Source organism: Melozone crissalis, unplaced genomic scaffold, assembly GCF_028551555.1.
Source record: "Melozone crissalis strain CALT ecotype California unplaced genomic scaffold, PUWL_Pcris_2 ptg000114l_1, whole genome shotgun sequence".
Taxonomy (NCBI): Eukaryota; Metazoa; Chordata; class Aves; order Passeriformes; family Passerellidae; genus Melozone; species Melozone crissalis.
This window is the reverse complement of record NW_026535891.1, coordinates 1,070,799-1,092,201: the sequence shown is the minus strand read 5'-3', so window position 1 is coordinate 1,092,201 and position 21,403 is coordinate 1,070,799. Positions and strand designations below refer to the sequence as shown.

General features: G+C 56.6%; 1 protein-coding gene across 13 annotated transcripts; it reads left to right on the top strand.

Annotated features, from left to right (window-relative positions):
* Positions 1-1,948: 1,948 nt before the first annotated feature.
* Positions 1,949-21,112, top strand: TPM3 (tropomyosin 3). 13 transcript variants are annotated; one of them, XM_054292667.1, is made up of 10 exons: positions 1,949-2,062; positions 2,429-2,554; positions 8,284-8,417; positions 9,244-9,361; positions 9,583-9,653; positions 11,000-11,075; positions 11,552-11,614; positions 11,744-11,813; positions 13,522-13,600; positions 19,954-20,043. In XM_054292667.1, the coding sequence occupies exons 1-10, from the start codon at positions 1,949-1,951 to the stop codon at positions 19,955-19,957; spliced, it is 855 nt and encodes a 284-aa protein (XP_054148642.1). In that variant the 3' UTR covers positions 19,958-20,043. The 13 variants fall into 13 exon arrangements, with proteins under 13 accessions (XP_054148642.1, XP_054148644.1, XP_054148641.1 ...); XM_054292669.1 differs by lacking the exon at positions 19,954-20,043 and adding an exon at positions 18,515-19,430; XM_054292676.1 differs by lacking the exons at positions 1,949-2,062; positions 2,429-2,554; positions 19,954-20,043 and adding exons at positions 4,714-4,917; positions 15,361-15,424; positions 19,329-19,947.
* The last annotated feature ends 291 nt before the right edge of the window (positions 21,113-21,403 follow it).

Here is a 21,403-nt window from a genome sequence, read left to right as displayed (position 1 = left end):
CGAGCCAGAGCGCAGCAGAGTCCCCCAAGCCAGCCCAGGTAAGATGGAGATGGATGTGGGGTCCCTTTGGCCTCAGCCCTGCCTGCCATGGCATGCTGCTCCATGCCAGTGCATGTCACGGTGTGCCCTGACGTGCCATGCCAGGAGACCAAGCCTGCACTGCCCTGCTCCAGCTTCATCCCGGCCACAGGACGCCTCCTGCTCCAGCACTGCATCCCGAGCAGCCCAGTACCAGCACAGCTGCCCAGCAGGCTCCAGGCACTGAGGTGAGGCTGGGTGCTGCCTCTGCAGTGCCTCGGGGGTTGTACCTGGGTACCAGGACCAGCACAGGTGCCCAGCAGGCTCCAGACACTGAGGTGAGGCTGGGTGCTGCCTCTGCAGTGCCTCGGGGGGCCCAGTACCAGCACAGGTGCCCAGCAGGCTCCAGACACTGAGGTGAGGATGGGTGCTGCCTCTGCAGTGCCTTTGGGGTTGTACCTGGGTACCAGTACCAGCACAGGTGCCCAGCAGGCTCCAGACACTGAGGTGAGGATGGGTGCTGCCTCTGCAGTGCCTTTGGGGTTATACCTGGGTATCACTCCCACCCCAGCTCTCAGCATATTCTTCTTTTTCTCTTACAGGCTGCTGAGCTCCACGTCCTCCCACCTCCGTCTGCCCCTGTCTCTGTCTGATATGTTTGATATTAGGTTGTTTTATTGGAAAACCAACTAAATATCAAACATATTCTTACAGCGCCAGGGAAGCCCAGCACCGACTTGGCCAGATGCTGCCTGTGCCGTGTCTCAGGCAGGGGGACCCTCTGCACCCTGTCCTGCACCCTCTGCTAGTCCCCACTGCCACAATAAAACCTGTCTGCCCATCTCCATGGGATTGAGAGGGGGAGCCCAGAGCCGTCCTGGGGGTTGGCGGAGGTTTGGGATGGCAGCGGGGTCAGCGCTTGCCACCTGTCCCCCCGCTCACGCCAGGGATGATGACAAGACAAAGGCCCGTGGCCCTGTGCCCAGCTCTGCCTCCACTGCCCTGGCATGGGGGTGTTATTTATGGAGGTGCAGCCGCTGCTCGGGGCCCTGGGTAGGCACTGTCCCTTCCAGCTCTCTGCTCCCCGGTCCCTGGGTGCTGACCCCTTTAGCCCTCAACATCTGTCCCTGGGTGGGAGCAGCAGGTCTCTTCCATGGGAGATCCTAACCTGATTTATGGGGCCAGCGGGACCTCTGGGCTGGCACAAGGAGGCTGCAAATCCCTCAGCTGTGGACGAAGTGCCACCATTTGCCCTGAGAATTCCTCCCTGCGCCTGGGGAATCTGCTCCTCCAGCTGCCAGCAGCATCCTCTCCCTCAGCACCAAGCACCACACAGCTGGAGCTGGGCTTGGGGCTCAGCAGGCTCCCCCTGAGCTCTGGGGGCAGTTTCCTCTGCTGCTCCCTGCAGAGCCAAACACCCTCAGCCAAGCCCCTGCTCCCAAAATAGTGCCAGGATGATCTTGCCCTTTTCTATGCCGCCCCCAGGCAGGGGTAAATGTCAGCCCAGGGCCACCAAAACATCCTAAGGAGGAGGCAAATGGGGGGCGAGGACTTGGTGCCAGTTCTGCACAGACCCAGTTCAACATCCTGAGGAAGCACTCGGGGCACCAGCCAGGGTGTCCCGTTGCACAGGGGGAGGGGGCACCTGGAACAATGCAGGACCCCCTGTCACAGACCTGCTGCTGCTTTTTATAACGCCCCAGCTGTCCTGGGGAGCCCAAATAAGGCTGTGACCACCCGGAGCCCCCAGGACACACAATGGGTCCCCAGCACAGACTTTTTGGGAAGGTGGGGAGGCGGCTCAGCCCAAGAAAGGCAAAGCCACCGTGCTGGGCAGAGCTGATAAACGGGCAGTGGGGCACAGGCACCACAGCTGCCCTAGCCACCCATTGTCTGTCTGCATCCCGCTGCTCACTGCTGCCCAACGAGGATGGAGGCCATCAAGAAGAAGATGCAGATGCTGAAGCTGGACAAGGAGAACGCCCTGGACCGGGCAGAGCAGGCAGAGGCTGAGCAGAAGCAGGCGGAGGAGCGGAGCAAGCAGGTAGGGCAGACAGCCACAGCCCCCAGCCCAGGGGTGGTGGGGGGTACCTGTGCTGGGTTATGCTGAGCCCAGACCCAACAGGGACTCTGCCTGGGGTATGAGAGCGTGTTTTACTGCACTAAATAGTTAATTTAGTTGTAAGAGTGTGACAGCTGCCACTATCCCCCAGCTCAAGGGCACTCTGAGGGTGGGACAGCCCTGGGGTGTGGGAATGGGGTGGACACTCTGGGGCAGAGCTGGCCCCAAGGGAGGGGCAGGAGGGATGCCATGGGGCAGAGCTGAGCCTGGGATGGGGCAGGCAGGGCTCTCTCGGGGTGCAGGGGTTCAGAGTGGTGTCCTCCTGTGGTGACACCGCTGTCCTTCCAGCTGGAGGATGAGCTAGCTGCCATGCAGAAGAAGCTAAAGGGGACAGAGGATGAACTGGACAAATACTCTGAGGCCCTGAAGGACGCCCAGGAGAAGCTGGAGCTGGCAGAGAAGAAGGCGGCGGACGTATGTATGGGGTGCAGGTGGAAGCTGAGTGCTGCCTTGCTCCCCTTCCTGGTGGGACTGCAGCGGTTCCCTGTGCCCTGGGGACACGGGAAGGTCCCTGTCCGGCTCAGTGTGCTCCCGGTAAAACCGTGCAGGTGCCTTCGAGCAGAGAATGGCCCTGTGAAGGACAAATCCGGAGGGCAGAGCTGGGCAGTGAGTGCGGGATGCGGGGTCCACGTGTCCCCGGGAAACTCTGAGTCACGGCTGGGGGTGGTGGAGCCGAGCTCCGGGAAGGAGAAGGAGGAGGGGAGAGCCCTCATCCCCCTGCAGGCGGGGGCTCATGGGCAGCGTGAGCATTGCACAGCCCGGCTATTGTTGTCCGCCGTTTCCAGGAAAACAATGGTGCGAGCGGTGCAGGGTTTCAGCCGGCGGCGGCATCGAGAGAGGCATGAGGCACCGCTCGTCACCTGTCAGGACCTGGCAGTCCTTGAGAGGCCGGGATGCCTCAGGCTCCGGTGTCAGAGCCTCGCAGCCCGGCTCTGGTGCAGAGAAGGCAGGAGCCGTCCGTGCTGGTGGGGAAATGCCTGATCCCAGCACGGCGCCTGGGCTGCTCTCGCTGGGAGCTCCGGAGCCCTGGAGCTTTGCTGCGGGTCCCTGTGGGCAGCCCTGCACTGGGACTGGCTTGTGTCGAGTGCAGCATTGCAGAGCTCTTCCCACCCTCACACCCTTCTTGCCCCCCTTTGTCCTTGTTGGCATTTTCCCTGCTGTCACCACATCCCCACTTGGATCCCTCTCTGTGCACCGGCAGCCCTTTTTCCCCAGGGTGGCCCATGGGGGTCCCCCACTTTCCTCCTGGTTCTGGGAAGTGGGGAGATTTTGCCTCCCGGAGCAGTGAAAGGGCAGAGCTGCCTCCCGGGTGCTTCCAGCACAACAGAGCCCTTTGGATTCTCACTGACCTCGGAAACATGCCATGCCATACTGTGCCATGCCAGGCAAATGCTCCTGCCTGGCTGCCGAGGGTTTCAAGCAGCTTGGAGCCTTCCCTTCTATCCACACACTCGAAGCATTGACAAACAGGGGAACGAGAGGGGGGAATGAGAGCAGTAACAGGCCTCGGTGATGCGTTTATCGAGCTCTTGGGGGGCTCCATGACCCTCACGCCACGGAGGAACACAGCTCCCAGCTCTGATCTTCGCAGCGTTATCCTCCTGACACGGGAGGGTGCTCATCTCGGGATCTCACATGGAAGCGCAGCGGGAGCCTGGCGGCCGCAGCCCTGCCCTGGCAGGGAGGAAGGAGCGGAACGTGCTGCAGGGCTGTGGGCTCCGGGCCCCGCGGGCTCCCGGAGCTGCCCGTGGCGGGGCCGTGCCCGAACCAGCCCCGGGGCCCGGGGCGGGTGTGAGGGGGTTCCGTGGGGTAGGGCCCGTGTGGATGCTCCGGGCCCGGTGAGGCCGTGCCAGCTCCCCGTGACACACGAGGCACTCCCGGTGCCCTCACGCCCGTATCGGGCGGGTCCCGGTGGACCCAGGTGTCCGTGGGGCACATCCTGTGTTCCTTCCCGGCCTGGTGCCGGTGTCTCGTTCCCGCCGGTGTCGATGTGTGTCCCCTGCCCCGGGGCTGAGGGCAGTCCGACCGGGGTGTAAGGGGGTTCCGTGGGGCAGGGCCCGTGTGGATCCTCCGGGCCCGGTGAGGCCGTGCCTGCTCCCCGTGACACATGAGGCACTCCCGGTGCCCTCACGCCCATATCGGGCGGGTACCGGTGGACCCAGGTGCCCGTGGGGCACAGCCTGTGTTCCCCCCCGGGTCGGTGCCAGTGTCCCGTTTCCGCCGGTGCCGATGTGTGTGCCCCATCCCGTGCCAGTGCTTCATTCCCGCTGGTGCCGATGTGTCCCCCGCCCGGTGATGGTGCTCCATTCCCGCCCGGTGTCCCCATTCCCGCCGGTGCCAACGAGTGTCCCCCCCGCCCGGTGCCGGTCCCGGTGCCTCCACCCGGTGACGGTGCCCCGTTCCCGCCGGTGCCGATGTGTGTCCCCCGCCCGGTGATGGTGCCCCGTTCCCGCTCGGTGCCACTGAGTGCCCCCGGTCCGGTGCCGGTCCCGGTGCCCCGGCCCCGCCCCGGGCGCGGCGGCCGCTCCTCATCTCCCCGGTAACGCGCCCGCGGGGCGGGGCGGAAGTGACGTCACTTCCGTCCGGCCGTTCCGGGCGCGGTCCCGGTGTCTGGGGGTGGCGGGGCTGGAGCGGAGGCACCGAGCATGGCCGGGGCCACCACTATCGAGGCGGTGAAGCGCAAGATCCAGGTGCTGCAGCAGCAGGCGGACGATGCGGAGGAGCGGGCGGAGCGGCTGCAGCGGGAGGTGGAAGCCGAACGCCGCAACCGCGAGCAGGTACCGCCGGCGCCGCCGCCGCGCGGGGGCAGAGCCGGGCGGGCGGCGCGCCCGGAGCCGGGGGTCGCTCCGAGCCGCGGGGATGCCGGCCCGGCCCGAAGGGTCCGCCGGGAGCGGCGCTCTCGCTCTGTATCCGTGGCTCCCCCTGGGACCCGCCCGTGGTGCTGAGCGGACACCGGGGCCGGGGAGGGGGGCCTGGCGTTGTTTCGCTGTTCCCGGTGTCCCGGGACGGACGGCAGCGGCGGAGGAGCCGGCCGGGGGGAGGAGGGGGAGGCCCCGGCCATCTTGTGCGGCCCCGAGCCCGGAGCTGCGCGGGTAAGATGGAAGGAAGGAGCGGGTTCCCTCGGGATGCGGCCGGTGCAGGAGCCCTGCCGAGCCCCGCATCCCGCCCGGCCCGTTCAGCGGGGCTCCCTCACACCGGTACCGGCGGGGGAGAGCAGGGTGGGAGCGCCTCAAAGGGAGGAGGGAGCGGCGACAGCAGGATCTGAGCTGGCAGCGCTGTGCTCACCGCCGGAAAGGCCGGGACAGGGGCGAGGTGGCACGGGCAGGACCTCGAGGTGGCACAGGCAGGACCGCCAGGTGGCACGGGCAGAACCTGGAGGTGGCCGCCTCCCCTCCCTTGGGCTGGGACACAGGCAAAGCTGATGGCATTTTGGGGACAGGGACCTGGTGACACGGGCAGGACCTCGAGGTGGCCATCTCCCTTCCCTGGGGCTGGGATACAGGCAAAGCTGGTGGCGTTTCGGGGACAGGGATGAGGCGACGTGGGCAGGAACTTGAGGTGACCACCTCTCTTGGGCTGGGACACAGGCAGGGCTGGTGGCATTTTGGGGAAAGGGATGAGGTGGGACGGGCAGGACCTTGAGGTGACCACGGGCAGGACCTCGAGTGGCCGCCTCCCTGGGGCTGGGACACAGGCAAAGCTGGCAGCGTTTTGGGGTCAGGAATGAGGTGACACAGGGCAGGTCCTTGCTGGAATCTAAGCATGACTCTCTTTGAGTTTGCAGTGATTTTGCTGCATTTGATGTGAAGCTGAGTGCCCCCCTGAGTCCCCGAGCCTGTGTCTGTGACAGCGCTGTGGCACTGCCAGGGATGGGTCAGGCTCTGCTGCCCAGATCCATGGCAGAAGCTGCTGCCACTCCCAGGCCTCAGCTGGCTCTTTCTTTGCAGCCACATAAGGAATTCCCCTTGCAATAGCAGCATTGTCACAGGTACAGGCGTGTTTTTCCCAGCTCCCTCAGCCTCCTTCGGGGGAGAGAACCAGTGCTCCCAGTATGGTGCCCAGGGCTTGCCTGGCCACGGGTCCTGGGGAGTCCTCTTGACTCTCTTGGGACAGCACTGGTGAATTCTGAAGGCCTGGATGAGCTTCTCCTTTGATTTGCTGGGCTCCAGGTGCTCCTTGCTCAGGGCTGCCTTTGTGAAAGAAGCTTGGAATAACAGAAATGTGCCACTTGTACCAGGGGGTCTGAAAGAGTCACCTGGAAGTGTCACCCAGTGCTCTGGGGAAGCCTGACAGTTTCATCTGTATCTAGAGAGAAGCAGCAGAACAGGAGCTGTAAGGGCCCTGCTGCAGCAGGGGAGAGGCACTTCCTCAAAAGGCAGCGTGGTTTTTGGGTGGTTTTTGAACACTGCCTGCAGGAAGTCAGGGCTGAGTGGTGCAGTTCAAAGAGTCAAGAAGTGGAGAAGGAAGGGGGAGGTCCTCAGCAGCTGGTAGCTCCTTTAATAGGGCAAAGATGCAATCAGGCAATCTCCTTCCTGGTTCTGTTTAAGGTATTGCTGTGCTCCTCTTCAGGCAGACCACTTCCCCTTTCAGCAGGGTGGGTGCTGGCTCTGGGCACCACAGGGGTGTGGGCTGATCCAGAGCTGGGTGTACCTGCACGGGAGCTCCTCTGTGCCCTCCCAACCTGCCAGGGGAGCCTCAGTGGGGGGAAGAGCTCGGGGAGCCCCTGTGGGAGCTGGGTGCAAGCAGTGTGGGACCCCAGTGTAACACTGGTGTCTTTCATCACTCTACTCCTCCTCCTCCTCCTCGGCACGGTGTGGCTGGGAGGGTGCTTTGTTATGTGCAGCTGGGGTATTTCTGTTTGTCTGCCATGTGCCTGTGTCTGGGTTTTGCAGAAGGTCACAGTGCTGCCCTGGAATGGCTGCACTCCTGCCTGCCTGCCTTTGTAATCCTGTTGGGGAGCAGGATTCTGGATTTCCAGGGGGATGTCAGAGTTCCTAAAGCATCTGGGCTCCCCTGGGCTTTGGCTGGAGTGGATGTGGCTGCAAGCAGGGGCCTCACAGGCAATCAGGCCATGCCCCCAGGGTCCCAAAAAGATTGCAGAGAGTCTCCACTTGACTGTTTAGTCTGGGCCTGATCCAGAAGAGGAGTGCCACAGAAGGGATTTTCATCCTTGGCCTTGAGGTGCTTTGTTTTCAGCAGCACTGAAGGGCAGTTCCTATCCTCTGTATCTGCCCTGGCTGTGTTCTGACTCAACGCTGGAGCGAGCCACAGGGTGATGGCAGTGCTGTGTTACACACGAGTGATGAACTGAGCTCTCTGAGCATGGTCTGTGCTCCCCACCACAGCACAGCACTGTGGGGGCTGCCTTGTACCTTGTGGCCTCTGTGGAGGCTGACTAGGACATGGATTGCAGTGCTTGGGGGGTGGGATGGCCCCTGATCTGTGCCAGCTCCTTAAAGCCCCAGCCACATTTCTGGCAGATGTCTGCAGGCTGTCAGCAGCTCCCAATGTGTGTGAGTGATCCAAGGCAGCTCTTGCTGGGGAGCAGCCTCCTCAACCTGTCTCAAGGCTGGAGAAGGCTTTTGCTCCTTCTCTGGATTTGCTGGGAGGAAGGAAGCCTCAAGCACTGCAGGCTCTCTGTGGGGCTGTGGGCTCTGCAGCAACAAGCCCTGGGGCTGGGCAGCACCCTGTGAGCAGCCCAGCTTGGCAGCAGCACCCAGCACAGCTTGGCACATCCCTGGACATGTTAATCCTTCTCACCTTGCTGCTGAGAGGGTTTGCCTCAAGCAATGCTCACGTCCAGATCACAGCAGTAAGCTGACTCTCTGCTAAGTGGCAGCTGTCAGCACGCTCTGGTGTGGTGGATAAACAGAGCTGTGATGAATGAATGGCCTGGCAGGATCCTGGCAGCTGCAGAGGCAGCCCTTGGTGTAAATCATCTCCTTGGTGTTTATGGCCTGAACTCAGAGCAGCGCAGGCTGGCAGCGAGAAGCCTGCAGAGCTGAGGTGCTGCTCACCTCTGGGAGAGTGGCTGAAGCACCCTGGGTTTGCTTTGGGTTCCTGTGTGCTGCTGCTGCTGCCCCTGTGGCAGATCTCAGCTGCCAAACCTGCCCGGGCTCAGTGCCCCCCTCTGCTCCCTGCAGGCTGAGGCTGAGGTGGCATCTTTGAATCGCCGGATCCAGCTGGTGGAGGAGGAGTTGGACCGAGCTCAGGAGCGCCTTGCCACAGCTCTGCAGAAGCTGGAAGAGGCAGAGAAGGCAGCAGATGAGAGTGAAAGGTGAGCAAGGACTCCTGCTTGCACTCTGTCAGACACTGAGGGTCTGGTGCCATCAACTTTTTTGGTGCCATCAACTTTTGGTGCCATCAACTTTTTGGAGGAAGATATCCCACACCAAGGCTTGAGGAAGTCAGTGCCTGCTTAGGCACTAACTCCCTCAAGTCAGTGAGGAGCTAAACCAGTGTTGATGAACCTGAGGCTGCTGATGGCCTTGATTGTCCTGGATCCTGAGGTTAGGGAGTGAGGAAGTGCCATGTGCCACCATGCATCCCCTCTTCCAAAGAGGAGAAATACACGGGTTCAGGGACACCACTGCCTTGTGAAGGTGGCTGTGGGTGGGGCAGGCTCTCTGCCAGCATCCTCCCTAAGTGGCAGATGTCCCCTGACCTGTGATTCAGAGGGGAGTGGCCCACTTCCAGCTGTCTGATGTGCTTCCTCCTGCACACACCGTGAGCAGCCTGCCCCAGCTGCTGGCCTGCCACAGAGAGACTTGGCTCTTCCTTCATTCCAGATGGGGAGGTGCTTGACTTGGCTGGGAGTCCCTAAGAAAGCTGGGCTTGTTCTCAGGAGCACTGCACTCCCCTTGGCCTGGGAACCCAGTGATCTGCGGGGGGAATGTTCCACAGAACAGTTAACTCCAAGCAATTGAGGTGGCTGTATTCACATCAGCCCAGAGGCCTCTGCCTTCTGCATTCAGAGGAATCATGGTTTATTGAGAAGCACTGTGCTTCCAGGGACTGCTGTTAATGCTCTGCAACTCATTGCACTGCTGCCTTGTCCAAGATTGTTTCACACATCTCCCCTCCTTGTGCTTGCTTTTGGGCAGAGGCATGAAAGTCATTGAAAACAGAGCTCTGAAGGATGAGGAGAAGATGGAACTGCAGGAGATCCAGCTCAAGGAAGCCAAGCACATTGCAGAGGAGGCAGACAGGAAGTATGAGGAGGTGAGACCTTTGTGTGCTCTGTACAACTGACCTGGGCCAGGAGACTTGAATCCTCCTCCTGCTGACAGCAAATCTGGCTCTCAGCAGAGCCTCATCAATGCTCTGCCTGGCCAAAAGCTTCCCACAGCTCCAGTGGCTCCTGCAGGCATTCCTCCCTTCACTCTGCAGAGCCTGCAAGCACAAAACTCCTCCTTGCTCTTGACCCTGGTTGTCCTTTCCAGGTTGCTCGGAAGCTGGTGATCATTGAGGGCGATCTGGAGCGCACTGAGGAGAGAGCTGAGCTCGCAGAGTCGTGAGTAGTCTGCTTGCATGTACCTGCCAGGTCTGCCTCTGCATGGGCACTAACACTGCATTGCTAACCTTGTTACACAAGGCCTGAAGCACAGGGTGGGTGTAGGGCTGCAAAGGAAAGCAATGAAAGCACTTCCCTCCATGAAACAGGATTAGTTCCACCTAGGACACAGAGTTTGTGATGTGATTTGCCTTGGGTGGAGACACTCTGGGCCTTTGCATGGAGTCACTCCCTAGTTATGGAGGCTGCAGAGCCTTCCTGTGCTCAGCAATCACAGCACTGCTTTGTGTGTGCAGTCACAAGATGGTTCTCAGTGCTTGTACTGAAGTGGCAGAGGCCTCCTGGGCCATATTTGGTGGCCAAGGGCAGAGCTGTGGCTGAGGCTGCTCTCTGGGCCTCTCCAAGGATTTGCAGTAATACCACCACACCACTACAGGCTTCTGCACCGCTGAGCAGAAATCTGGGCTTCCTCTGCTCAGAGCAGAGACACAAATCCTGGTGTTTGGGCTCCTTTCATGTGTCCAGGTGCTTTAGCTGATCCTCGAGGAGCTGGTCAGGGCCTTTCTGTGCTCTGGGCCTTGTCTAACACAGTTGGTGTGGATGCAGCAGCAGCAGCACTGTGCTTCCCGCCCAGATGTGCATGTTGTGACCATGACTTTTTTGTGTTTCCCTTCCCCACCCTTTTTGGCTCTGTGGTGGTGTGGTTCTGGTGCTCCTTTTGACCTTGCCCCCACGTGGCTTGTGCCCCTGTGTGACCGTCACTAACAGTCATTGCCGGGAGCTGCAGGAGCAGATCAGAGTGATGGACCAGAACTTGAAGTGTCTGTCTGTTGCCGAAGAAAAGGTACTAACCTTCCCCTTCTTGAACCATTAAACCAAAAACTCATGTGGTCTCCTCACTGTGCTCCTCCCCTCAGCTTAACTGCGTCTCTCTCTCGCTGTCTCCTGGAACATTCTGTCTTCTCTGCCCATAAATGTCCCTTTTGCAGTGGTGGTGGCTGTCCTTCTGTCCATCAGAACAGCTTCCCTCCGTACAGCACACTAAAAGTGAAGCTTCTCCTTGGAGACTCCAAGTCTGGCAGAAACCTGTGTCCACATCTCGCTGCTCAGCTCTGTGCCCCGTGCATGTGCTGGCAGAATATCCCAAACATGAGCTCAGAGGCAAAAACGGAACTTGCTTTCTGCACAGGTGCCTCAAAGCAGGGTCCTGTCCAGTCTGATCTCAGACAGTCTCCTAAAGAACTTCCTGATCTTCCCTGCACGTGGATTCACTTCTTGTCTCCTGTCTTTCCCTCCCACTTCTTCTTTTCCTTTTTTTTCTCCCCTTTCCTTACAAAACCCCACAGTAAATGTTCCGAGCTGGAGGAGGAGCTGAAGAATGTCACCAACAATCTCAAGTCTCTTGAGGCTCAGGCTGAGAAGGTAGGGCTGCCTGTCCCAGGGCCAGAAACATTGCTGTTGTGCTAGGAGGGTAAACAGCAGAGCACCCACTGAGGTGGAAATGATTCAACTGCAGTCTTAAGCAAGCCAGGAGCACTGTGCTTGCTCTGCTGGGAGGGCTGAGGTATTTATTTCATTGGAGGGCCTGGAAGCTGGGGTGGGGGAAGCCTGGCTGCCCTTCCCTGCCTTGGGGCAGACTCAATCAGCCAGGATGTTTAAGCTGCTAAAACGTTAAGATGAGAATTTTTCTGCATCCAAGTTTGTGTTCCATGCATGGTGTGAGACTTGCCACCTGCCCCAGTCCTGTTGGGCTTGGGTGAGGATGTGAACAGCTCCCAGGTGGAAGGTTTCTGTTGTCATGTGTGCTGCAGTGAGGAGTTGATGCTGCCCTCTGTAGCTGTGGGCTCTCTGGAGAGGGAGGTATCTGGGGCTGCTGACTGCTGACTCCTTTTCCACAGTACTCTCAAAAAGAGGATAAATATGAAGAAGAGATCAAGATTCTGACTGATAAACTCAAAGAGGTGAGTGGCCATGTCAGGATGGCCCAGCAGGGTGAGCTGGCCTCAGCTTGACTGGGAAGAGATGCAAAGTCCATGTCCTTGGACTGGTCCCTTTCCTGTTGCACTCACTGGTTTATTTCTGTCTGGCAGGCAGAGACCCGTGCTGAGTTTGCTGAACGCTCTGTAGCCAAGCTGGAGAAGACCATTGATGATCTGGAAGGTACATTCTGGGCATAGGAAACCAAGCAATGGGTGTTGGGTGAGAAGCTGAGGAGGGCTTTGTCTCAGGTAGCTGCTGTGCTCCTCATTGCTTGGAGCATTATCCCACTTGGCCTCCAAGGGGAGGCTTGGCAAGAGCCCTGCTCTGAAAACAGTTCCCCTGTGCTGCAGCAGCTCTCAAGCTCTTGATCCAGACACCTGGCCTTATCTAGATAGCTTCTGTATGCTGGTAGTGATGTCCTCAGGATTGTAGCCAGATCCCTGTGCCCCAGCTTAATCCAGTTCTTGTAGGAGTGGCATAGGAAAGAAACACCTGCACTTGTAAGAACTGGTCACAATACATCATGCATGTGCTGGCTGCTGCAGATGGGGTCTTGCAGGAGTCAGTGAGTCTGAAACAGCCCCCATGAAGCCTCAGACTGCCCAGTGTGAGTCCTGAGCCAAGGTTAAATCCCCAGCAGTTCAGCCCATGGGGTAATCAGCCTGTGCCAAGGGTGGGTTCCTTTCCTCCTCCCATTCCTTCACACAGTCCTTCAGGAGCACTCCTGAGCCCAGCCATTGCAGAACCTTGCCCCAAGCCACAGGAGGAGAAGGTTTCAGCTGCCTCCCTTAAATCTGGGAGTGTGGCCAGATTCTTTTGTGGATTGCTGTGGCTGGAGTGGTGGTGCTGGTAAACCAAAACCCTTACAGGTCTCCTACCTTGACCACAGGTGTGCCTTTGTGGTCTGTTAGTGCCAGCTCTTGGAGATACAAAGCACTGTCCTGCTGTCTGGAGTCACTCTGGAGGTTTATTATCTAGAAATAGCAATGGTGTCAGCTGAACTGTTCCAGAACTGCAGCCAAGCAGCAATCTGAGCCACCTCATGGTGCAGGACAAGCTTTTATTTGGAACTGCAAAAAGTCCTCCAAATCCCTGCATGCTCCCCTTGAAACCTGTTGATTGAGAGTTGGCTCTGGTCTGCAGCCTTGCTGCTGAGGTGACCTAGTTCATGACAAATGACAAAGTTCCCCAGGCAGGCTCTGTGAGGCTGTTAGCAGCATGCCCAGCTGTACTGCAGCCCAGCTGCCAGAGCTGGAGCTGTCTGTGCCAGCTCTGCAGGGCTCAGGGATGTGTCAGCACAGTCCCAGGCCCACCCCTCCCTGCAGGCAGAGAGCTGCCTGTCTGCTCCATTATCTGATGGAGAGCACTGGTGTGGCCAGTCTGCTCTCCCACCTCACTGCGTCCTGCAGCATTGCAGTTTCCTCTGATGCCCAGCTCTGTGACATGACTGACTGCTCCCAAGCCAGTCTTTGCATTGAGACACAGGTGAGAACAAGGCACCTCAATTATCAGTGCTCTCCTTAAGTGTAACAAGCTTCTCCCTAAGTGGATGGAGTTGCCTTTCCCTGCTGCTCCTCCTGACCCTGGTTCCTGCTGACCTAGCTGGACAGCTTGTTTTTACAAAGTGATGTGGTTGAGTGCTTGGCTCTGCTGCCCTTGGAGCTGGATTGGAATCCTGGAAGGCACTTGTGGGTCACTTGGGTCCTCAGGCTGCTGGAACCCTCCTGTTCATTGTTGGGGATGAACACAGAGTCGTGATGGCTCCACATCTAACTTAATTTTCTTCAGTTCATGTACGCCAGTGTGCCTTTCCCACCCCGGAGTGTTGGAAGAACTCTTTGCCTTCCCTCATTGTTTTCCTTTTGTTCTCCTCCTAAACCTCTTCTAGATGAGCTCTATGCCCAGAAACTGAAGTACAAAGCAATTAGTGAGGAACTGGACCACGCCCTGAATGACATGACTTCCATGTAAATATGAGCTGGCTCTCGCTTCAGCAGCCTGGACTGCCAGTGCTTGCTTGGTTTGCTGTGGTTTCTGTAGTTGGAGAATTGTCCAGGTTACTTCTACAGATCTGCCCAAGGAGCCCCAGCATGCCATCCTCTAACTCTAGGTCCTGGTGGTCTGCATGTGTAACCAAGTGCTGTGCTGGCCTGAAAGGGTTCTGACTTAAATTTGAGTGCAATTCCCATTCCCACTGGGAAGGGCTTTCTCAGGAAATGTGGCTTTGTCATCTGCTGGAGCCACTGGGCCATGGTCTCAGGATTCCTTCTGGAAGAGGCTGTGGGTAGTGCTCAGGTGGATTCCTTAGGAATTGCCACAATAGGCTTGAGATGGGCCAGATCATGAACTGATCTGTGGAAGTAGCTGAACTTGTGTGTTTCTGCAACTTTGCTCCTTAGCTTTGTTCAGATCTGCAGTGGGTGCTGCTAACAACTGCTCCATGTGGTCCTTGCACTAACCCAGGAGAGGCCAGGTCCTCACCCCACAGAGAAGAGCCTTAACACGAGTGTCCCAACGTTCCCTGAGCAGAGTTTGCTGTGCACAAACACCGAGGCTTTCCTTAAAATTAGTGTCTCCTTCTGTCTCACACAGATAAGTTCTTGTGGTTCCAAACTCCACTTTGGATTTGTCTCTCTGCTTGGTGGCTTGTTCTGCATCTGCACCCGGCATTCACGCTCTCTTCATCTCACTCTGAATTCCAGTGCCTTTTTCCAGTTACTGTGCACAGGGCATCCCTGGGAATGGGTGCTGTACAGACACAGAGGCAGCAGCCCCCCAGTTCTGCTGCACTTGCTCCCAAACAAAGCTCCCTCTGTGTGACCTGATGTGCCAGACACAGCCTGCTCTGAGGGGCTGCCCTTTCTGTGCTGGGGGAGCGGGGAGGATGTTGTTCTCATCTGCATATCTTGTGTGGAGCCATAAAAGCTCTTTTTGTATTTCTCTTGCCTCTTGCTCGAGCATGATGTCACCTTTTTTAAGGAAAACAGTTCCTGTATAAATGGCTGTTGCTTTGGAGAAATGGGTTTCTAGTGACCACTTGCTGCTTTAGAGTAACTGTCTCAGCATTGCCTTCAAACTGGAGTCACTCTCAGTGGAGCACAGACCTCACTTGCACGCTGGATTTTTCTTTGAGGTGTGTCCCTGGCTCCCAGATGTGATGGCAGCTTTGCAGACAGGGCCTGTGGGGTCAGACTGGAGGCTGGGGGTTGCAGCAGGAGGCCCTGGAGCTGTGCCTGACTGAAGACACTCCTCATTCCTGCCTGCTTTGGAGTGCTCACCAGCACTGGTTGCCAAGCACTGGCTTGCAGTGGGAGGTCACACACCTGATAGTTGTTAGCCAGGGTTTGGAAGCCAGTAAATACTGTGTGAGCTCTGGCTGGTCTCACTGGGGCACAACTGGGTGTGAGGTGCTGCCTGTGCCAAGGGCAAGGATGTGTGGCCTCTTGCTTCAGGAATGAGCAGGGCTGTGAGCATCTGAGCCAGGGAATCTTTTGCAGAGCCCTTCCCTCCCCACACAGGGGCTGGGGGCTGCAGGATCCTTCTAGAAATGTGGCATGGAGCTTCCCACAGAGCACTGGCACTGGGCTGTGAGTGCCTGCTGTGTGTCACTGCTGGAGCTGTTGCTGGTTGATGTGGTATGATAAACACTGCTCACAAAACAGTGTGTGCTGCCTCATGGTGGTTGGTCAAATACTTTTTCCTTTCTGGATCTGTTCATCTGCCCCAGTGCCCGAAGAGCCCTCCAGGAGCAGAGTTCTGGTGACATGGCACACTTCCCGTGGCTTCCTCAGGTTTGTGCCCTTCTGCTCTCCACGTGCCAGCACTGGCACTCAGGATAATCCAGGCACACTCACCTGCCCCAGCCTGTGCCACTCTGCATTGGTGGCAGGTGGGGAAGGGAGGGAGCGTTCAAGGGATCTCAAAGTGTGGGATGTTGGACAGTGTCCCATGAGCACAAAGCAGGAACCCAGAGCTCTTCAGTAACCCCACTGCAGCTGAGATGAGGATCTGGATCCTGTGGGAGGGCAGGGCTTCTGTAAATGTGGAGGTTTCCCGTCCAGTGTTCCCCTGTCAGCTCTTTAAGACAACAGGGACACCATCATTGTCTGTCAGTGTCAAAGGGAGGGTGTCAGAGGAGGGACCAGGTTCTGCTCAGTGGTGCCCAGCAGCAGGACAGGCAGCACATGGAAACTGATGCCCAGAAGTCCCACCTGAACATGAGGAACAATTTCTTCCCTGTGTTGGTAACTGAGCCCTGAGCAGATTGCCCAGATACCGTGTCAAGTCTCCCTCACTCGAGATATTCCAGAATAATTGGACACAATCCTGTGCCAAGTGCTCTGGGGTGACCCTGCTTGAGCAGGGAGGTTGGACCAGAAGCACAGAGGTCCCTTCCAGCCTCACCCCTCGTGTGGTTGTCAGTGCTGGGAGGTGGCAGCTCACACCTCACAGGGAGGTCTGGTTGCACCCTGATTGTTGCTGTGGGGAGCTGCTGGCTCTGCTCTGCTCACTGGTGTTCCCAGGAATGTTATCTAAGCCTGGGCTGTGGCACTTTCCCCACTCACCCAGAAGGAATCCCAGGCTCTGGGTGGTGGATGGGGATGTGGGTGGGTGATGCAATGGTTACCCTGGGAGGTTTTGGAGGCATCTGGTCGGACTGGATTGCTGGGCCTGTGCAGGCTGGTTCCTGGCAGCTGTGCTGTGCTGTGGGAGTGCTGCAAACTCAGGCTGACTGACCAGGAGGGGCAGCTCCTGGGGCTCCCCACGTCCTGGGGCTGCCCTGGGGATGGGCAGGGAAAGGAGCAGCCCAAACACGGCGTGGCTGCTGCAGACATGGGCAGGTGTTCCCTGTGCAGAAGCTGTTCCTGAAGTGTGGGAAGTTCAGTCATGCTAAACACTCCAGTCTGCTGCCTTGTGTGGGTGAATCATCAGCTCCCTGCACACAAGCAGGAATGTTTGCTTGGAAGCTGGAGCTGGTGCACCAAGTTCTGCTGAGCACAGTTCACTCTCATCCTCTGCCACTGGGGAGACCCAGGACCAGCCTGGATCTCGCAGGTCTGGGGACAGACATTGGGGCTGCTCAGAGCACCATGGAGCCAGAGCCCCCCACAGCAGCAACGGCAGCTGTTGTGCAAGGCATGGGCCAGGATGTACCCACAACTTCCCTCAGCTTCCCCATTGTGGTAGGTCAGAAATCATTGGCTTCTCTGCCTGTGCTTCCCTTGGTGGCTTTAAAGAAAGGACAATCAATCAGCATGACTGCCCTCTCCTGCAGAGTGAGGTGCAGTTAGAGGGTTCTGAGGGCTGAGAGAAGCTGAGTGTGAAGCTGAAGTTGAGTTTTCCCCTCTGTGTGCAGGTGGGACTGAGCTGAGACTCTGGGGAGGGTGATGTGCTTTGGCTGCTCCATGTAAACCATTCCACTTTCTGCAATTTTACCCAGCTAGGTCTTGTTCAAGAGTAAAATATTCTGAGATTGAAAGCAATGAGGAATGGTGTAGGTCCCCTTCAGGGCGTGCCTGTCACTCTTGCACTGAGAATGAGACAGGAACAGGCAGGAGGCAGGATTGTAGAAAGAGCAAAGAAGGTTTTATTCAAGAGAACCACGTGGTTTAAATAGAGAGATAGGACAGATTCTGTTTGATTGGCTAACTAACAAAAACATCTTCCTCACACACTGTCTTTGAGAAGAACAGAAAGATGAAGTAGAAAAACACCACCTGCAGATTGTTTATACTTAACAAGTTATCACATCCTTATAAACTCCCTAAAAATTCTCACAAGCCACTGTGAGAAACAGTGTTTGTGTCTCTCTGTCTGTCCCATGGCATCCACAGGTGCCTGAGAGTTTCAGGACCTCACAGTACAAAGATTAGAGGGAAGGCCAAGGCCAAGGCTGTGCTCTGGGCTCACTCTCCAGCAGAGGCATCACACTGGTGTCACTGCAGGTGCTGCTGGTCACTTCTGCCAGGCTGGAAGATGATGTTTAAGGTTTTTTTTCCTGCCTGGAATTCCCCAAAGTGCAGGAATTGGAGCTGTCAGGCTGGGAGGACTCTGCCATGCAAATGAGCAGGAGAGATGCTGAATGTGTTCTCTGTAGTGGCTGGTTGTGGCAGGACATTGCCACCCAGCCCTGGGAAGTGACAGATGTGGAAAGGGACCAAGCATGATGATGAGCATGAGTGTGGCTGCTGGAACCTCTGTGGGGCTCTGAGGACAGAGCTCTGAAGGATGAGGAATGCCATAAATGCAGTGGCAGCTTGTGCCCTGCTCATGGAGCTGTTCTGGGGCAGATGTAAAAGAGGGCTCTGTGCTCCAAAGTCCCTCTGTCCTGTACCTGCACAGTTGCTGCCTCCAGTCCTAGCTGGGTTGTTAGTGTGGCACCAGGCATGTTCTCAGAGGAGGGTCCTCCAGGCCAGGGATGAGATGTTTTCACTCTCAGTTCTTCTGGTGTGCCTGTCCTGCTGTTCACACCGTGTCATTCCCACTGCAGTGAGGTGTGGCTCCCTCTGGAAGCTGCTTCTGGTACAGCTGTGGCAGGAGTAATTTATGCAGTGTGCTCCACAGGCTTCAAGCACATCCCACATCTCTGTCCTTGCTGGGGCCCTGCCTGCAGGCTCCTCTTGTGGTGTCTCTTCTTCCTTTCTTTGCCTTTGCACATCTTGGGCAGCACTTTCACTTCTGCCCACATTTGGCTTCCTCTGATCTTCCTGAGCTGAAGCCCAAGTTAGAGAAAGGCAAACCTCTGGGAATAGCTGGCTGTCCTCAGAAGCACACACTGTGGAGACAGCTTGTTTGATGTGCTCCTCCAGGTGCTCTACTAACCTTCCCTTTCTCTCTTTTTCTCTCTTCCTCTTGTTTCCCTCATCCTGTCGCTGCTGCAGAGCGCCTGTACAGCCAGCTTGAGAAAAACCGCCTGCTCTCTAACGAGCTGAAGTTAATGCTGCATGATCTGTGTGACTGAGAAGGGGCCCACTAATCCCATTAACAGCTCATTGCCACCACCACTGCTGTGGACCACACTGAAATCTGATCATTAACACTGGCAGGCTTGCCAATTTTATGCATTTGCTGCTTTTTAATGAGGCACTTGGATTTATCCTGTAATTTATTTAAGCTTTTTTTTTAATACATAAAGGTAACCTCTATTCTTGGTGAAGTCACCCCCAGACTTGGCTGTGTTTTAGCCAGTCTTGTTTGCTTGTCCAGGGGGTCCTGCCTGGCTCCTCCATGGAACCAGAATTGCTGCACCCCCAAATGAGGGGTGGGCTGAAGTTAGACTTATGTCTGCTTGAAGCTGCCTGTCAAGTGCTACAACCTAATTTACTGTTAGCTGAATGACTGTAGGATTTCCTGGTGCATGGAATGATGGCTTCTACCAATAAAGGACTGACCTTGTGGTCTGTGAGACACTGCACACCTGTAGTGTGTTCCTATTTAGGGGAGCCCTAACTGAGAAGGTTTGGGGGCAGCAGTAATTTCCCAGGCCTGACCCCAGTGCAGCTGGAATGGGCTGGGAAAGCTCACAGACATCTTGACAGCCAAAATGCACAGCCTGAAGCTGTGTCCTGGGTGCCTGCAGGGAGTATTGAAATGCTGCTGCTGTTGCTCATGCTCGAGGAGGGCTCTTCTCTCTCTGTGCAGTTTCTGGCCCTGGGGAGGTTGGGAGTGGCTTTGGCAATCTGCCTGTACCTAAAGGACATTTTTCCACAGCCTGTCTGCCCAGTGTCCCAGCGTGTGGATGTCTCCAGTGATATGGGTGGGCTCACCTTTGGAATAAAGCCTACTTAGAGCACTAGCTGCTGATCTGCTCTCCTCCTGGCTTAAGGAACATGTGAGAATCGACTGCACAGCTGCCTGCAGTGTTGGGCAGGGTGCAGCTCCCTCACTGCTCACTCTGCCTTGGGGCTGGTGGTCTGCTCCCTGCTGCTGCCCTGTGCTGAGGGGAAGGGGGGCACAACCAGCTGGAGTTCCAGGGGTGTTTTTGCTCTCGGGTGCCTTGCTGGGCCACTGTGTGTGTGTCAGCTGTGGAGGTGTGGAAGCCCTGGGAGGAGCTGGCTGCACTCAGAGACGCCTGCATGTGAAACACTGCCCAGAGCTCTGGCTAAAGGTGCACCGTGGCCATTGTGGGAGCACCAGCAGTGTGAGAGGCGAGGGCTACACTGAGCCAGGTAACCTCAAAAGCTTCCAGCTGCACCCAGCCAGGCACTCCAGCCCCAGGATCGCTGCAGCTGCGTGGGGAAGGGGCTGGCACAAGCTTTCTTTGGCAAAGGACTCTCCCTTCCTTGTCTGGTTTGTAACTCTGAGCTCTTGTTCTTGGCAGATAAACTGAAATCCACCAAAGAGGAGCATCTCTGCACGCAAAGAATGCTGGACCAGACCCTGCTAGACCTGAATGAGATGTAAAGGATCCCTGCCACTGCCTGTGCCATGCGGTGCCAGCCCAGCTGCTGCTGCCCTCTAACCCTGGCACCAGAGTTTACTTTCTGTTGCCAACCTGACCAAACACAAATCTCCTTAGTTCCAGGGTTAAAGGCCACCAGGTTGGGCAGAGCTTCAAACAGCATCATTAAGGGAAGTAAACAATGCAATAATGTTTGGAGAGCATGTTTGAGATGTACACATTTTGTAACTACCTTTTTTTGTAGCGACCATTACAAACATTCCAAATAACGTGTGAGGCTGGTGAGCTACCCTTCAGAGCTCTTGGCTTTAGAATTTGGTATTAATCTTCTGTGAATTGGCTCTGGGCCACCCTGCTTTGGCAGGGCAGGAAACAGATATGATGGTTCTGGCTGTGAGTCAGAGTAGCCAGGCTAGGGTGACAGCCTGTTGAGAGAACTTCCTTTTCCAGGAGCTGTTTGCCAAAAGCACAGTTCAGTTTTCAGCTTTAAGGTAGCTCTCTGTTGGGAAGGAACAACTTGGGTGAAAGGTGTCCTTTTTTGGGGGTGGTTTTTTTTTTTTTTTCTTAAGCCAAGCCAGTCATCTGAACAATTGAACCAGTTGAAACTTCACAGGGATTGTGTCCCTTCCCCTCCACACATGAAGGGCTTAGAGAAGCCACTGTCCCTGTAACCCATTGCTACCCTGGAGCTGACTTTGCCTTCACTAAGTGCTGATGCACCAAGCTTCACTGCTCATCACTGGGTTACACTTAACAACCTAAGTACAACAGCCTTGTGTCCTTGGAGAAGTGTTTTTGCCTACCTGGAGGGAGGGAGCCAAGCCTTCCCTCCTGCCCAGGACTGCTCTTAATTGTCTTAATTGATTCCAAGCCATCTCTGTGTGCATTGCTGATGTGTTGTGTTGTGAGGTGTGAGTGTGGCACCGCCATGCTCGCAGTAACTTGTGGTTGGAGCATGCTGCCTGGTTGTAGCAGTTTTTGGGGCCAATCTGGAGACAAAAAAAACATATCCAGTGTTTTGATACTAAATTGAAGAATTGTGTTACTGTCTTTTGAAATAAAAACTGATCCCTCCACATGGCTGCTGGCTGCAGAGCTTTACTGTGTGGGCTTGTGGGGGATGAAGACTGTTGTCATCTTGTTGCCAAAGTTCCATACCCTCTTGGTGATTTCTCATGGACATCTCCTCACAGCACTGATTCCTTCTTCATGGCACCACCACAAACTCCAGCTCCATTCTCAACCAGCTAACCCACTCTTTTACAGCACTCATCCTCACTGGACACAACTGCCTGTTAAGGGCAGGCCTGTTCCTAATCTTTGTTGACTGGTACAGCTGATTACCTCAGGGGTGAGATTGCCTTCTGCA